Source organism: Sander vitreus, chromosome 2 (genome assembly GCF_031162955.1).
Source record: "Sander vitreus isolate 19-12246 chromosome 2, sanVit1, whole genome shotgun sequence".
Lineage (NCBI taxonomy): Eukaryota > Metazoa > Chordata > Actinopteri > Perciformes > Percidae > Sander > Sander vitreus.
Genome location: NC_135856.1, coordinates 865,532 through 883,868, shown reverse-complemented (window position 1 = coordinate 883,868; position 18,337 = coordinate 865,532). Strand labels below are relative to the sequence as shown.

The following is an 18,337-nucleotide window of genomic DNA, read 5'->3' as shown; positions in this document are numbered from 1 at the left end:
GATCCCTGCAGAGAGGTTCTGGTTCTGGTTCAGGTTCAGGTGACATCATGTCTACAGAACATCAGTTTGAAACGTTTTGTCCCAGTTAGTCGTACAGTTTATGTCCACTGGTGGGTTTTACAACATCTGTATGTGCAACAAGGGACTATTCAAACCCACACGCGTACATACTCACACACAGAAACACGCACGCACACACAGAGACACACACAAACACACACACACGCATGCACGCACGCACACACTAACACACACAAACACGAGTGCACGCACACACACACACACACGCACACACGCACACACACTCACACACACACAGAGACACACACAAACACACACACACACGCACGCACACACTAACACACACAAACACGAGTGCACGCACACACACACACACACACACACACACACACGCGCGCACACACGCACTCACACACACACAGACACACACAAACACACACACACACACGCATGCACGCACGCACACACTCACACACACACACACGCGCGCACGCACACACACACACACACACACACACATGCACGCACGCACACACTCACACACACACGCATGCACGCACGCACGCACACACACACACAAACACGAGTGCACGCACGCACACACTCACACACACACATACTGCCCCGCCACACAGCTGTCAACACACATAGACCCACACACACAGACAGACACACAGAGACACACACAGACAGACACACAGAGACACACACACACACACACACACACACACACACACACACACACACACACACACACACACACACACACACACACACACACACACGTACGTACCGATGCAGGTCCTTCCGTCGCTGGCGAACACGAAGCCGCTCAAACACTCACAGCGGAAAGTTCCGGGCTGATTACTGCAGACGGCGTTGGGTCCACAGACCTGAGGAGTCTCCCTGCACTCGTCCACATCTGCCAACAGCACACCAACGGGAGGGGACGCATACGTAGAGGTAACACCAACGTAAAAGTACTGTAATGAGTGTTGGAGACTCTAGGCACCGAGCCCATCAACAAAGAGCCCAAACAAGACAGAGAAACTACTACATTCATTACACCCATTCAACCACATCATAGTCGTACATTAGGATGACTCGATTATCATTTTGTTGCGCGTCTCAAGCATTTTTAATCTGTTCTCAGACGCCACAGTTCTTCAGATGCAAACAGGAATTCACATTATGGAGAGGATCCCTACAGAGATAGACCTTTTTGTTAAAGTGGCCATATTCTGCTCATTTTCAGGTTCATAATTGTATTTAGAGGTTGTATCAGAATAGGTTTACATGGTTTAATTTTCAAAAAACACCATATTTTGTTGTTCTGCTCATTGCTGCAGCTCCTCTTTTCACCCTGTGTTCAGGTCTCTGTTTTAGCTACAGAGTGAGACCTCTCACTGCTGGAACATCTTTGTTGGCAGTCGCACATGCTCAGTAGCTAGGTAAGGACTACATGCTCAGTAGCTAGGTAAGGACTACATGCTCAGTAGCTAGGTAAGGACTACATGTTCAGTAGCTAGGTAAGGACTACGCGCTCAGTAGCTAGGGTAAGGACTACGCGCTCAGTAGCTAGGTAAGGACTACATGCTCAGTAGCTAGGTAAGGACTACACGCTCAGTAGCTAGGTAAGGACTACACGCTCAGTAGCTAGGTAAGGACTACATGCTCAGTAGCTAGGTAAGGACTACATGCTCAGTAGCTAGGTAAGGACTACATGCTCAGTAGCTAGGTAAGGACTACATGAGCTAGCTAGCTGTTTCTCCAACTTCAGTAGAACAAGGCAGGATTAGCTGGGAGACTTCTTCTAAACGAGGGAACACTTCCACCTTTGTGTGAATACCTGCAGAACAGGGACATGGAAGTAGTTCTTATGTAGATTATGGTGAACTAGTGTGTGTTGTAGCAGTGTTTTACCATTGAGAACGAGCTAGCATGCTAACGGTTAGCCCCCTAGGCCCCTCGTCTCGGCTAGTGACGTATTACTACAGACATTCCTGTAATCGTACATTATGGTTCTTGGTGTGGACGGCCCTTTATTCTTTGTAAAGCAAGTTTGTTCAGAAAGCTACTTGTTGTCTCCGCGTGTTTCTCGGAGGTGTGGGCGTGCAGAGGTTGTGTTACCGTGGCAATAGCGTCCATCTCCGTTGAATCCGGTCGCACATTGGCAGGTGAAGTGGAGGCTGTCGCCCGGCCGGCACACGGCGTTGATGTCACAGCCGTGTCTGCCGGTGAAACACGGGTTCTGCTCTGGAAGACTGCCTGGGAAATTAGAAACAAAAAAGTGAGCGTCCAGCGTCAGTTCTGGCAGGCCAAGGAGTCAAGACGCCGCTAACCGCTATTGGCCACGACACGGTATTGTGTCAACAGTTAACTTCATTTAATATTGTATATGATGCGTTTTCTTTTGCGGGGGTGCAAAACCCCCTATCCCAGAATGCATCTGTGGACAAAGACTCCACAGTGGAGAAGACACCGAGACAGTGTCCTCTTCTTCAGACGTCACCTCCTCGCAGGAAACACGACACAGATGTCCCACTTTTTGGCAACAAACTCCCGGCTGAGTTGTGTTTGCTTGTGTAACTCTGAAACCCCCTCCTCCAACAGCCCCCCCCTCCCTTAATAAGGACGCCCCTCCCCCCCCCGCTGCCCCTCCCTCTGTGTCCTGGAGGTTGGTATCCCCCTGCCAACACTCTCACAGCTGAGGAAATACAGCCGGCCTCAGGTTACTGTTTGTCTTCCTCTGATGTCCCACTGCAAACACTAAACTGTCGGAGGCGTGTTTGGGTGCATTCCTCTGGGTAATCACACACATGTTTGTACTCCGAACGCCAGCGCCCCCCCGACAGACAGACGGCCAGGAGACCCTAACCATCCGACAACATGGAGGCGACCTGCACGCACGCCTGTCTAATGTCAGAACACATGCAGACCACTGGTTCTCAAACGTTTGTTCAGCAACGTTACCCCCTTTGAATTGTGTTTTTAAGCCAAGGACCCCCTGACAAATCTAATCAACAGCAGCCTTGGAACTGGAACATTTACAAATGCTGATGGGAAAAAAAGGAGACAAAAAACTTGGAATAAGACGGTAGAAAGAAACGGAAGGAAGGTAAGAATAGGTCACATTTTTGGTAGAAAATTACGCTTCACTTGAAGGTATCTACATAAGAGTGACATGACGCTGTCATGAACGTGTCATAAACATTATAAACAAGTCATAAATGTTTATGACATAACGCTTCTTTTAGTAAGTGACATTAAGTTTTTGTCATGACAAGTTAGGGTTGGGGTTCATGTGTTCATGACTGTGTCATGTCACTCTTATGTAGATACCTTCAAGTAAAATGTTACCAAAAAGTCTCCATATAAAAAGGTAAAACAGCCTTGTCACTGAAAAACATTTAAACACACCTGTCAAATGTTTAGAATCCATCCCTTAAGTCATTCATTATCATAGTATAATTATTTTATGAATTATGCATGACATATATTTTTTAATATATATATTTTTTTTTTCTGCAACTTTCCCACACAGAAAATATGAAGATAATGAAGATGATGAGAGTCCATCATGTTGTTTTAATCCTCCGGGTTGGCTACTAGCAACTGTGTGGAGGAGGTGTGTGTGTGTGTGTGTGCTTGTTTTACTATATTCGTGGGGTCCAAAAACCGGGGAATACAGTATACTTGTGGGGTCTGCACAGCCTTGTGGGGCCCAAAATGCTGGACCCCACAAGGTTAAAGGTCTGTTTGAGGGTTAAGACTTGGTTTTAGGATTAGGGTTAGAATGAGGTTCTGGTTAGGGTGAGGGTAAGGGTTAAGGTTAGGCATTTAGTGGTGATGGTTAAGGTTAGGGTAAGGGGCTAGGGAATGCATTATGTCAACGACGGGTCCCCACAAAGATAGTGAAACAAACGTGTGTGTGTGTGTGTGTGGGGGGGGGCTTGTATCATGTGGACACGCCGACAGTGTTGTTGTCATTACTTAGAATTCCTCTTGGGGGCAACAGAAACTAGGGCTGTAGTACTCGAGTCTTGGATCGGGTCTTGGACTCAAGGCGGTTTTTCCATGGTCTCGGACTTGTCTCGGACTCGCTGGTATTTGGACTTGGACTTGTCTCGGTCTCTGCCATTGGTCTTGCCAAATATGGCTTTTGGTCTCGACCGAGTCCAGGTGTCTTCATTATGTTTATAATAATATTGGAGGGAACGTGAAACACTGGCCACCTGATAACCAATCACATACTAGATGGTCTTCTCACGCCATGCATCTGTGTGCCCTGCTAACGTTACTGCCATTCATTTTCATTGAGTCATTTTTTTCTGTCCTGGACTCGGTCTTGACTCGGAGTCGAACCTTTTTGGACTCGGTCTTGTCTTGGTCTCGGCTAGTCCTGGTCTTGGGACTTGTCTTGGACTCGACAAAGGTGGTCTTGACTACAGCCCTGACAGAAACTACGCACTATATCTCTAAAGAGATCGACACACACACCAACGCACACGTATAAACTTCAGGTCCCTCGGCACAACCAGAAATCACACTTAAGAGTGGTCATAAACAGTCGTAAAGTGGTTTCTCCTTTTGGATTTCAGACTTTTGTTGTTTTGGTTTCTCATTCTATTTTTTATATTGATGGAGACTTTGCTCAAAACATTTTTGGGGTTTTACGTCATTAACTTTTCCAGTAATTAACATCAGTAGTTTTAACTGCTAATTTATGCTAAATGTCATTTATTTATTAACTGTACAATAACACAATATCATACATAGTCCTATATATCTATATATTTATCTTTATTTATCTGTAGTTTATTGTTGTTTACTGTTTTTTTAATTTTTGTTAAAAATATCTAGCTAAAAGTTTATTGTCATTGTTACTCTTATACCGTATTTTTTGTTTTTTATACCTCTTTATTTAAAGAGTGTCTTGTAAGCTGCTAAAATCTGCTGCTGGAACTCTGATTTCCTTGCGGGAGTCATCCCAAAAGGATCAATAAAGAGAAGTCTAAGTAATGGATTATTTTTTGGGTGCAGATCGGGAGCCGGGAGGACTCACTGTGGACCGAGCCGATCTTGTTGCTCATGGCGTAGCGGATCAGATGGTTGTCCGCGTCGAACATCACAAAGATCTGGTCCACGCTGAGCTGCTGGGTGGTGGGCGCCGCCGCCGCCTCGGCGTGCGGGCAGCTCTGGAAGCTGATGGTCTGGCGCCATTGGTAGCTCCGGGTCTGTGCACTGCCGCCGCCGGGGGGGGAGGGGTGACGGTGTAGTCACGGTTGGAGGAGGAAGTGATGACTGAAAGGAGGAGACGCAGAAGATAAAGATGTTTACACCCAATAAGAAATGTAAATGACTGTGTTTATACAGCGCTTTTCTAGTCTTAACGACTACTCAAAGCGCTATTACATAACACAGGAACCATTCGCCATAGGGCTGGGCAATATTTCAATATTATATCGATATCGTGATATGAGACTAGATATTGTCTTAGATTTTGAAGAACTGTAATATCGTTACATGGTAAGTTTAGTCTGTTCCTGGTTTCAGAGGCTGCGTTACAGTAACGTGATGTCATTGTCTGAACTGACCAGACTGTTGTAGCTATTATTTACCTTTACCCACTTAGTCATTATATCCACATTATGATGGTTATTTATCTAAAATCTAAATGTGAAAGATGTTTTGTGAAAGGGCCAATTGTCAACCTTACAATATCGTTGCAATATCGACATAACAGTTTCATACGCAGCACAAACAACGCGGGAGCTGCGTCATGTTATTGGTTTTAGTTGCCATGAGTCCTTACGGTTAGTGTCGTACTGGTAGATCTCCTTGTAGGGGCTGATCTGGACGGAGGATCCCAGCGGGACGGCGGGCACGCGTCCCTCAAGCTCGGTGCTCACCACCAGGTGGTCGTGTTCGTCGATTCCTGTGAACTGCTGCTTGATGCTCAGACGCTCGTTACCGGGCTGGAAGATCACCTCGGCCTGCCGTGAGAACACGCCGCCTGCATGGACGCGTGGGGGAGAACACGTGAGGGTCAGAACTGTATTTCTGTAAGTTGAGCTAAAGCAGTTTGTTACCAAGTCAAACATCCAAATGTCAGTTTGAGGCTTGTCTATATGTTGCATGAGAATACATGTGAGGGTCTGAACAGAGTCCTGCACGTTTTAAAGGGGCCCTGCCACACGTATGTCATGACTTTGTGGTAATGTCTGAAGTTCTATCATGGACTCTGTTACATTTTTTGTGGAAAAAATGCCTTGGTGACCTTGTTTCAAGCCATTCTACCGTGGTATAGAAAGCCTGCAGGAAGACTCAGCTCCATTTGTGCCAGTTCTCATTAATAAGCTAAACTGCTTGACTCTGATTGACTAACAGCTAGCCAAAGCGAGCCTGGCTATATATAATGACAAAGCACATTTAAGTCCCGCCCACACCGGACGGTCTCCATTGACTTGAATTGCGTGAAGGTTTCCTCCTCGTCCATTTCGTCTGCCAGCAAAAACCTAAAAGCTGCTGTGTGGAGATATGAACTACCAACCATGTAAAGAATCCAGAACTTAAGTTTTTATAAGCTGCCGACCTGAAAAACTGAGCTTTAAAGAAGACAAAAGTTGATACAGATGTGAGGAATCAGCAGAGAGAATGGGAAGACGCTAAGCTAACGTTATGCCCAACGATAAGTGTGCAGCAAGCATTTTGTTATCAAGTCAAACAACCAAATGTCAGTTTTAGGCTAACTAACGTTATATTTCTGTACGTTTTGCATTTTGAAAGTATGCAGACTTGTTATAGTGGAGTGTGGATAAATCAGAAAGCTATGCAGTGTTATGTTTGCAAGCGCCTTAGCTTGCTAACATTAGCTTACTAACAGCTAACTTGTCCTTTCTGGTAGACAAAGGGTGCTAAAATCATCCTTGTACATGCTTACATCTCATGTTACAGGATCTTTGTTAGCGTTTCAGACATAAGGTGCATTTTGTGGCGCTGATTGGTTTCCCCTCCGGTGGGTCTTAGTTTCAGTATGACTCTGACCCAATAGAGTATGACTCTGTCTCTACGTATTGCGATCCATGGTCACCAAACTTTCTAAACCAAGATATATTCATTCATTATCCAAATTATGATTATTTTGGTCAATATTTAACACGATTACTCATTGACTTTTGAAAAGATGTTGCATACATTGAATGTAAAAAACAGGGAAACAGTTAAACAAAACTTTTTTGTTTTTCACTCACAACACATGACAAAATAAGAGTTTACTAGTCAAACATAATGTGCCAAAAAAATGTTTTTCTGTGATCGTTAGGAGCCCGAAATCGCGACCAAAATTCGATTAATTGGGGTGCCCGGATAGACCGTATTTAGAGGTTTACTCCTCGATGCAGCGGGCCAGGGTTCGACTCCGACCTGCGGCCCTGCATGTCATTCCCCCCTCTCTCTCCCCTTTCATGTCTTCAGCTGTCCTGTCAATAAAGGCCTAAAAATGCCCAAAACATATTGGACAGTCCTACAACTTTACACGACAAGACGTTGGCTCACCGATGAGACTGAAGCCGTTCTTGTAGCCGGGCTGCTCCAGGGCGAAGGCCCAGCCGATGACTCCCCCGAGGGAGGACAGTGGCTGCAGGGAGGGTCCCAGGCTGTCGGGGATGCTGCTGATGGCCACGTAGGCCCGTCCGTCATTGGCTACCACGTACGAGTGCAAGTCGTTGTTACTGAGCTCCACGGGCGAAGGCGAGTTCCCCACAAACACTCGACCGTTCACCTTGCCGTTCATTCTCTGTGGTTTTCCTGGAAAAACAGCAAAGATTTGATTTAGTAGAGCAGAACGTTCAGTAGTTCCAGGTTAGAGTTATTAGGGTTGTCATAGGCCCAATCCCAAAGTCCGGACTCACAGACTCACAGACTTTGGTTTGCGTTCTCGCAAAATGCATAAGGGCTTAGGGTTGTCCCGATTTCAAAGGGCGTGAGGGCTTGAGTACACACTTACCGAGCCCTTTCCGTGAGTCTGCATCGATGCAGACTTCACCAAAGGGAATTACCCACAGTTCAAAGCGTTGTGGCGTTTACCGCGGAGACCGTAGGGAAATCCGGGAATTACAAAAGGTCAACAACAGCAGGACACACGACCACGGAGCAGACCAGCCTGTCGTCCAGCTCGTACAACAAGAGGCTGAAAACATGTGGAATCAGGCAGCCGTCTCCTGGGCCTCGGCCGTGTGGAAAGCAACTAACTTAAAATGAAAATTCCCAAACCGGCAAGTGTCAGCAACATCTTTGTTATTAAACATGGCCACGGTAACGTGTGATCTCGTGCAATGCTGTCCCAATCCCATTTATACCTATCTGAGCCCATGTGGCCTCACACGCACTCACTCACTTAGACACCTTACACTCACTTACACCTGAGATCAGTTAAGTCTGTGAGTCTTTAGTCTTCAGGGCTCACTTTGGGATTGGACCATAATCTCGCTTTACCAGACCTTCCTCCACAGAGCTGTGGAGGAAGGTCTGTCTAGTCCACACAGCATTCCTGGATGGGGCAAAAACGTGCTCTGGTTTATTGGCATTTCTTTAAACCAATCACAATCGTCTTGGGCGGCGCCAAATGCTTGCTCTTGGGGGAAATGGTCTCGGTACATTTTAGAGTGTGGTCTAGATCTGTAAAGTATCCTCAGGTAACTTCTGCTTCTTAAACATAAACAATAAGTAAGTAATAGCGAAAATGCTTCTCACCTTCGGCGACACAGTCCTTCCCGTTACCATAGAATCCAGGCCTACAATGGCAGCAGTACCCTTTGCTGTAATCCCGGCAGTCAGCGAAAGCTGAGCACTTGTGCCTGTTGAGGGCGCACGTCTCCGAATTGTACGCAAATACTGTGAAAGAACAACCAAAAAAACGAACCCATTTGGGTTCAATTAAAACAAAAAAGAACGTATAAACAGAATTACTCATGGAAATAAAATGGATGGAAAGGCTCATTCAAATAAACATAGCAGAATGGTCGGAGTGGCAGCCATCTCTTTGTGACCCGACTAACTTTCGTATAAACGTCTGTACAAGCTGACTTGCGGAAAGTCTCAGATGTGAGGTTTTGCAGTAATCAACTAACGGGCAGTGTAGTAGTGACCTGAAGAGTAGGATTAGGCATCGAGAACCAATTCCTACTTGGAATCGTTTGGAAGATTTGGTTTCTAATCTGATCATCGGTTCCAAATTTAACATGCACATGTTTTGGTGTCCGTAGCGGCCAGGAGCTTGTTGTGTTGCAGCCACGGAACTCAGTAAGCAGCGCTCTAGTCTGGCTTTATTTTACATTGAAAAAGCTGTAAAACTGCAACCCACCATTAAATCAAAGAGCCAGCCGCTAAATTAGTCAAATTTAAAGGTCCCATGACATGGTGCTCTTTGGATGCTTTTATATAGGCCTTAGTGGTCCCCTGATACTGTATCTGAAGTCTCTTTATATAGGCCTTAGTGGTCCCCTGATACTGTATCTGAAGTCTCTTTTATATAGGCCTTAGTGGTCCCCTAATACTGTATCTGAAGTCTCTTTATATAGACCTTAGTGGTCCCCTAATACTGTATCTGAAGTCTCTTTTATATAGGCCTTAGTGGTCCCCTAATACTGTATCTGAAGTCTCTTTTATATAGACCTTAGTGGTCCCCTAATACTGTATCTGAAGTCTCTTTTATATAGACCTTAGTGGTCCCCTAATACTGTATCTGAAGTCTCTTTTATATAGACCTTAGTGGTCCCCTAATACTGTATCTGAAGTCTCTTTATATAGACCTTAGTGGTCCCCTAATACTGTATCTGAAGTATCTTTATATAGACCTTAGTGGTCCCCTAATACTGTATCTGAAGTCTCTTTTATATAGACCTTAGTGGTCCCCTAATACTGTATCTGAAGTCTCTTTACCAACATTCAGCCTTGGTGCAGAATTACAGCCACTAGAGCCAGTCCCACAATGAGCTTTCCTTAGGATGTGCCATTTCTGTGTCTGTAGCTATTGAGGAGGAGAGGGGGGGCAAGATGGAGGGTGGGGGTGTGGTCTTGACCAACTGCCACTTTGCTCGTTTGAAAGCCACGATGTCTCTTTCTCATGGGTGGGCCAAATTCTCTGGGCGGGCAAAGCAGAGAAAGGGGAGGTAACCTTTCCCCTTATGACGTCATAAAGGTTAGATTCCAGATCGGCCCATCTGAGCTTTCATTTTCTCAAAGGCAGAGCAGGATACCCAGGGCTCGGTTTACACCTATCACCATTTCTAGCCACTGGGGGGCCATAGGCAGGCTGGGGGAACTCATATTAATGTTAAAAAACCTCATAAAGTGAAATTTTCACGCCATGGGACCTTTAAAAACTTAATGCTTCAGAGCGGACAAATATGACGTGCGGAGTTCCCCAGGGCTCCATTCTGGGGCCTCTTCTGTTTAACGTCTACATGCTTCCACTGGCTCAGATTATGGGAAACAACAAAATGCGTTACCATAGTTATGCAGACGACACACAAATCTACATAATCAGGGGACTGCGGTCCAATACAAACACCGAGTTAAGTGCATTGAACACATTTAACAATTGGATGTGCCAGAACTTTCTTAAATTAGACGAAGACAAAACTGAGGTGGTTGTTTTAGGAGCCCAGGAGGAACAATTAAAAGTCAGCACTCAGCTTTAATCAACAATGTTAAGAACACCAGACAAAGCCAGAAATCTTGGTGTACTCGTGGACCTTAGAGCTGAATTTTAAAAGCTACATTAAGACAATTAGGCGGGCGGGCTGGATCTGCTGACCTGTTGCCGCTGGGTCTAACTGCACCTCCTCCTCACTTCCCGCTGCTCCGGAGAATGTTTCCCGAGCTCTCCTCACAGCGAGCTACGACACATTTTACGACCCCACTCATGTGTGCTGTCACCAAGACAACTAACAACAACCGCCATTTTCGGTTTTGTACTAATCAAATGACCACGGAAAACAGTTCAATAGGCTTTCATTCATTCTTTTCATTTCTATGGAATTATTCAAGAAATTGTTTGCATCCAAATGTTTTGATCTTTTTACCGTTCACGTCCAGATTTTCATCTTCATCTACAACGACGATCTGGGGTTGCTGGGACCGGGAATGTGGAGGCACTGGTTGGACTGGTTCAGGGTATCTTGGTTGGACTGGTTCAGGGTATCTTGGTTGGACTGGTTCAGGGTATCTTGGTTGGACTGGAGAGTATCTAGGCTCAGTGGTTTCAGGGACGGTTGGCTGCAAAGGCTCAACGACGGGATATCCGGTCTCAGATCGGTCAGGGTACCTTGGATCAGCCCTCTCGGGTTCAGTGTACGTTGGTGTCTCCGATTCGGGGTATTCTGGGTAATCCGGTTCCTCTGTCTCTGGTTCGGCGTACTCTGCCGTGATGGGTCTGTACTCGTTGGGAGTTTCTGTTGGGGACTCTTCGGTTTCTTCTGGTACCACCTGGGGTTTCTCAGATCGCCTTGGCGACATGGTGACGGGCGGCTCGGTGGCATCTTCCTCAGGAAGGGTAGTGACCATCCCAGGTGTAATGGCGACAAAGATTGGCGAGGAGCCGATCTCATACACCCAAACCCCATTCTTTCCTGAGTTCGTCTTTCTGGTTGGATAAAGGAAGGAAGAAAACTCAATTAAAAGACAAGACAAGAAATGTTGTAGTGTTTCCTGATATGTCGTCGTGTTTTCTGAAATGCTTTTACGTTTTGACCTTCAGGGCCACCGTATCAAATCAGTTTTGTGTATCTTTGATATAAGAGCAGATTCGTACTCAGTGAGTTCCCTGATGGAAGTCTCTTCGTCGGTGGTGGTGCGGAAGTACGTCCCCTGTTTTTCACTCCACCACCAGCCCACCACAAGGCCTTCGTTGAAGCCAGCCTCGAGGAGCTTACTCTCGCCCCCGACTGGCGTGGAGAGGAACTGCAGTCGGTCTCGGGGGTACAGGAGGATGGCGCAGGACGACAACTCCATAGAGGCCACAACCAGCTGGAAAGTGTTTCTCTGAAAGCACAAAACAATACGTTGTTGCAATGGCGATCACAAAAAGAGACGATTGTTTTGCACATTACTTGTGCAGTTTTGCTAATTAAGGTTTCATTTACTCAAGTATAGTCTCGCTTTACCAGACCTTCCTTCACAGCTCTGTGGAGGAAGGTCTGTCTAGTCCACACAGCATTCCTGGATGGGAGGAAAACATGCTCTGGTTTATTGGCATTTCTTTAAACCACAATCAAAAACGTTAAAGGTAATTTTTTGTATGACTTGACTTGTGACTTGCACATGTTTGACTAAGTCCCATCTCTGGTGCCTCCCCCCTAAAAGGCAGAGTCAGAAAAATACCTGAGTACGCCTAACCCTTGTCACGAATTGTTCCCTCTCTTTCCTTTAAATTAGGGGTGTAAGAAAAAATCGATACACTTGAGTATCGCGATATTTTATTTAGCAATACTGTATCGATTTTCAAAAAGGCAATATCGATTTTTATTTTTTTTACGTTAAAAAATACAATTCACGTTTTATGTTGTGTTTAAACCCCCTACTGCCAGATGGCTATGCTGAGACACACCACTAGTGTCCTCGCCTAGCAGTGCCTAGCAGGGCCTAACAGTGCCTAGCAGTGCCTAACAGTGCCTAACAGTGCCTAGCAGTGCCTAGCAGTGCCTAGCAGGGCCTAACAGTGTTAGCAGTGCCTAGCAGGGCCTAACTATGCCTAGCAGTGCCTATCAGTGTCTAACAGTGCCTAGCAGGGCCTAACAGTGCCTAGCAGGGCCTAACTATGCCTAACAGTGGCTATCAGTGTCTAACAGTGCCTAGCAGGGCCTAACAGTGCCTATGCCTAACAGTGCCTAACAGTGCCTAACAGTGCCTAACAGTGCCTAACAGTGCCTAGCAGTGCCTAACAGTGCCTATCAGTGTCTAACAGTGCCTAGCAGTGCCTAACAGTGCCTAGCAGTGCCTAGCAGGGCCTAACAGTGTTAGCAGTGCCTAGCAGGGCCTAACTAGCAGTGCCTAACAGTGCCTATCAGTGTCTAACAGTGCCTAGCAGTGCCTAACAGTGCCTAACAGTGCCTAACAGTGCCTAACAGTGCCTAACAGTGCCTAACAGTGCCTAGCAGTGCCTAACAGTGCCTAACAGTGCCTGACTTGTTGCTAGAAGCTAACAACGTAGCTATGGCTGACCTTTGGCCTACTTTAGCATATAAACATTAGCTCACTAAGAACCTGGGAACCACAATCCCAAACTGGCAGTTTGATTTTCTGTGAACTGAATTGTTGACCTAAAGTAAACTTCTTTGACTTTTATGCACATCATGTCTTTTTTTAAATATTAGTTTTTCTAAAAATTATACTTTAAAAAAATCCCAATAAATCGCCTTACGCACAGTATCGAAATATATTGCAATATACTGAATCGTGACCCATGTATCGTGACACGTATCGTACGGCCAGATTCTTTCCAATACACAGCCCTACCTTAAATATTTATTTCCTTCCTTTAAATGTTTAAAAAAATATGTATGTTCATTTGCAAATGTGTGCCAAGCATGTACAGCTATCTTTAACTGCAATGTTAGGGGTGGTTCCTTTTTCTATGCCACCGGTGCATTTTATTATGTTATTGTATATTCCTTCTTCTTTATTGCATAAGTCCACATCTCTGATGCTTCCCACCTTAGTGTCTAGTCCATCTCCGCGTCCAGGCGTCCCCCGCGCGGCCATGTTCTCCCAGGTGACGATGAGGACGCCGACGGGCTCATCTGGGTCGTCTCTGGGGAACGCTCGCCTGACGTGTTCAGCGGTTCGATTCCGTACCTCCGGGCTGCTGTCCCACCTGAAGTGGACCTTCCCCCGTCCGTCGCTGTCGTCCAGGTCGCCCAGCAGAGCGGCGATCATTTTGAAACTGGAGGGCATCTTCCCCAGGTACTGCTCCTCGGACGGAGGCTCGACCACCGACACAAATCCATTTGTGTTTATCTGGAACAAAAGATGGAAGGGTTGTTGTTAATGAAGGGTCTAATAACTAATAACTACCCAGTCATTCCTGTGGATCACGTGCACGTTTGTATGTTTGTTCATTTCCGCCACTTGGTTTATATCATCGTGAACTGAAAGTCTTTCGTCTTTTGCTACGATTACGCCTCGCGTCCACACGACTGCGGGCATTTCCGAGCCCCTAAAACGGAGACATTTGGAATAGGGTGACCAGACACCGGTGAAAGAACATGAAGGGAAACGAGGCGATTGTGACTTTATGTTAACAGTTTGTGGTGGGTTACTCTGATCATTGTTGATGTCAGTGCTGCTAGTGAGCACTTCAGCTAGAGCTTTAGCTGCTCAGTTTTAGTGCTAGCTGCTACCTGGATTGTCCTACAGAAGGTTTACAGAAGATCTACGACTCCAACTATTATTATGCTATCCATTACAGCAATAGTAGGTCTGGTCACCTTAATTTGGAAACACTGCTGCCCCAGTTTTAGGTTTGAAAACTCCAGGGTTGCTTTGTAGTCTGCACGGACACAAACAGAGACAAAGAAAACAGGGTCCGCCCTCCTACAACCGCGATGGCTGCATCTGATTGGACGAACGCGTCACGTGGGTCCGTCTGCACACCGGATTTCAAAACCAACCATGATGGCGGCTCGTTGGGAATACGATCTCTTATTTTCTGAAAACAATTGACCGAAATGTGTTTCTGGAAACATTTCATGCGAGAACTAGGCTACGCAGCTGCGGTCTTCATTTCCGATCGACGACGGTCACTTTCAAAGATTTTCAGGAGCATTTGAGAGGCTGCGAGCCGAGCTGGCCACTCCTCATTTGCATAAAGGTGAACCAAAGTCAACCTATTTGCAAATGAGGAGCGGGGCACCTCGACGCCCCGCTCCTCCAAAGTCCCTGCGACGCTCCCAGAATGCATTGCCCGGCTGCTCCGATAGAAATGAATGGGAAGCGTTGAAATGACGCTGACATTGGACATGTACCATAAGTGTCTGACAACAAGCTCTCAGGAAAAAAAAGTCCAAAACAGTACCGTTAAGCAAAAAAAGCTTGTCACTGGGGTGGTACCCTCAAAGGTACATTGTTGTAAAAAAACACATTCTGATTTATTTTGCACATATCCCAAAACGTTACAGTTAATTTAGTTTGACAATTATTGCGTTATAGTATAGTATATATAGTATAGATTAACTTGTGTTTCTATATTGAGAGATGATTCATTTTCTGCTGTGATGAGCATCCACTAATTCCTGCCGTTTTACATTTAAACATTAAGGGACAAATATGTACCTTGCACCTCGGTCCACAATGTACAATGGAAGGTGCATAATTGCACCTAAAGATACATTTTTGTACTTTTAAGGGAACATTTGCTAAGTTTGTACCTTAGGGAACAAAACTGACCTGTATTATACCTCATTTTCTGACAAGCGCAGTTAGGACAGGATCCCTACAGAGATAGACCTTTTTGTTAAAGGAACACGCCGACTTACTGGGACTTTAGCTTATTCACCGTAACCCCCAGAGTAAGACAAGTCCATACATACCCTTCTCATGTCCGTGCGTGTTGTAACGCTGTCTGACGATTCCACCGGTAGCTTAGCCTAGCACAGAACCTGCAGGTAACCGGCTCCATCTAGCCTAGCTTAGCACAGATCCTGGAGGTAACCGGCTCCATCTAACCTAGCTTAGCACAGATCCTGGAGGTAACCGGCTCCATCTAGCCTAGCTTAGCACAGATCCTGGAGGTAACTGGCTCCATCTAGCCTAGTTTAGCACAGATCCTGCAAGTAACTGGTTCCAACTAGCCTACTGCTCCCAATAAGTGACAAAATAACACCAACATGTTCCTATTTACATGTTGTGTACAAAAACAACGTAACATGAGAAGGAACATGTTGGCATTATTTTGTCACTTATTGGGAGCAGTAGGCTAGTTGGAACCAGTTACCTGCAGGATCTGTGCTAAGCTAGGCTAGTTGGAACCAGTTACCTGCAGGTTCTGTGCTAGGCTAAGCTACCGGTGGAACCGTCAGACAGCGTTACAACACGCACGGAAAAGAGTAAGATCCTTTTAGTTTAACATGAAACAGCCCCGAAACTAGACAAAGTCAAACAAACTCACGAGAGTCTGTTTCTGCTGTTTGTCCTGTTTGACAGGGAACAGTTAAACCTCCAGTAGAGCTTCAGATCCTGGACTCTCCTACGTCTCTGCTCGCTTTGTCAGCCCACAGGAATTCCACACAATGACTTCCCATTCACTCCGAAGAAAAGGATCTTTTTAACCTCATTAACTCAAATCCGCCTCACACTGAATGCCACGGTGACTGTTTGAGCCCAGAACACCATGAACTGTGACCGGGAGGCCAACCCGCCAACCCTCTCCGTCGGAGACTTTTCAGCCTCACTTTATGTCTCTACGACGGCTCGGAGGAGTCAGGCTACCCCCGAGATTCTCCACGTTAAGTTCAAGACTTTTTAACACCACGTCGTGACCGATAAGAGCCAATCAGGAGAAGGAACGTTGGCGTTGAGACTGCAACACAACCCTGCAGATTCCAAACCAGAAGTCAGAAGTGTTTCCAAATGTCTCCGGTTTAGGGGCTCGGAAACAGCAGGGGAATGAGAGGGGGAAACGCCAGAGCAGGGGGAATGAGAGGGGGAAACGCCAGAGCAGGGGGAATGAGAGGGGGAAACGCCAGAGCAGGGGGGAATGAGAGGGGGAAACGCCAGAGCAGGGGGAATGAGAGGGGAAACGCCAGAGCAGGGGGAATGAGAGGGGGAAACACCAGAGCAGGGGGAATGAGAGGAGGGAAACACCAGAGCAGGGGGAATGAGAGGGGGAAACACCAGAGCAGGGGGAATGAGAGCAGGGGGAATGAGAGGGGGAGACGCCAGAGCAGGGGGGAATGAGAGGGGGACACGCCAGAGCAGGGGGGAATGAGAGGGGGCAACGCCAGAGCAGGGGGAATGAGAGCAGGGGGAATGAGAGGAGGCAACGCCAGAGCAGGGGGAATGAGAGCAGGGGGAATGAGAGGGGAAACACCAGAGCAGGGGGAATGAGAGGGGGAAACGCCAGAGCAGGAGGAATGAGAGGGGGAACACCAGAGCAGGGGGAATGAGAGGGGGAAACACCAGAGCAGGGGGAATGAGAGGGGGAAACAAGAGCAGGGGGAATGAGAGGGGGAAACATAGCAGAAGATTATTTTTTTTGGCATGTTAGGCCTTCATTGAAATGAAAGGGGAGAGAGAGAGGGGGGGGAATGACATGCAGCAAAGGGCCGCAAGTCGGAATCAAACCCGCAGCCGCTGCGTCGAGGACTGAGCCTCTGTGTATGGGTGCGCGCTCTACCAGGTGAGCTACCCAGGTGCCCAAGGTATTCCTTTTTAAACCAAAACCTAGCAATGTAAACGTAGCCTTGTACAGTCCTTACATGAACAACTGAATGCATGTTTCTAACCAGCTGTTGTTAGATTACATGGAGCGCAAACAAACATCTACTTAAGTGACACGTCACGTCACACAGCAGATGTTTACTTTCAGTGCAGATGCTCCACGTGATGCAGGACTGTTGCATCACAAGGGTTTGTTTTCTGCGATAATGTGGGAAATTCAGAAGAAAGTGGGACGGCTGCTGTGGAGGGAAAGTTGTTCTTCCATCCAGTGTAAGAGATCTGGTGATGTTTGTCTCGTCAGCAGCTGCAGACATAAACCGCGTATGTTACTGTCCTCCATCTTATTGTACACTAACGTTAGCTAGCCGCTACCTAACGTTGACGTTAGCTAGCGCTAGCTGATACTAGCGATTTCAGCAAAGTTAGCTAGCAGCTACCTAATGTTGACGTTAGCTAGCGTTAGCTAGCCGCTACCTAACGTTGACGTTAGCTAGCGCTAGCTGATACTAGCGATTTCTAGTCGGCGACATATTTTGAGCTTCATTTAATAAACATAACCTGTAGTAGTACACAATTGTATGTGTATTGTTTTGATTACAATGTGTGTAATTACTTTACGTTGCCTATTTATATCTAGTTATGTCAAAGTTACGACTTAAAGTCACGACTTGGTAGCGTTCCAGGCAAAGTCACGGCAAAGTTAGCTAGCGGCTACCTAATGTTGACGTTAGCTAGCGGATACCTAACGTTGACGTTAGCTAGCGGATACCTAACGTTGACGTTAGCTAGCGTTAGCTAGGGGATATCTAACGTTGACGTTAGCTAGCGTTAGCTAGGGGATACCTAACGTTGACGTTAGCTAGCGTTAGCTAGGGGA

The 18,337-nt window shown here is 46.4% G+C and overlaps 1 protein-coding gene across 1 annotated transcript in view; it reads right to left on the bottom strand.

Annotated features, from left to right (window-relative positions):
- The window catches only part of LOC144531602 (nidogen-1-like), a 51,987-nt gene that overhangs the window by 22,817 nt on the left and 10,833 nt on the right, over positions 1 to 18,337 (bottom strand). The window contains 10 exon segments of the mRNA XM_078271844.1: positions 815 to 943; positions 2,152 to 2,289; positions 5,087 to 5,276; positions 5,279 to 5,325; positions 5,837 to 6,037; positions 7,579 to 7,830; positions 8,776 to 8,916; positions 11,109 to 11,668; positions 11,837 to 12,066; positions 13,738 to 14,040. Of these exon segments, the coding sequence (XP_078127970.1) occupies positions 815 to 943; positions 2,152 to 2,289; positions 5,087 to 5,276; positions 5,279 to 5,325; positions 5,837 to 6,037; positions 7,579 to 7,830; positions 8,776 to 8,916; positions 11,109 to 11,668; positions 11,837 to 12,066; positions 13,738 to 14,040 (2,191 nt within the window).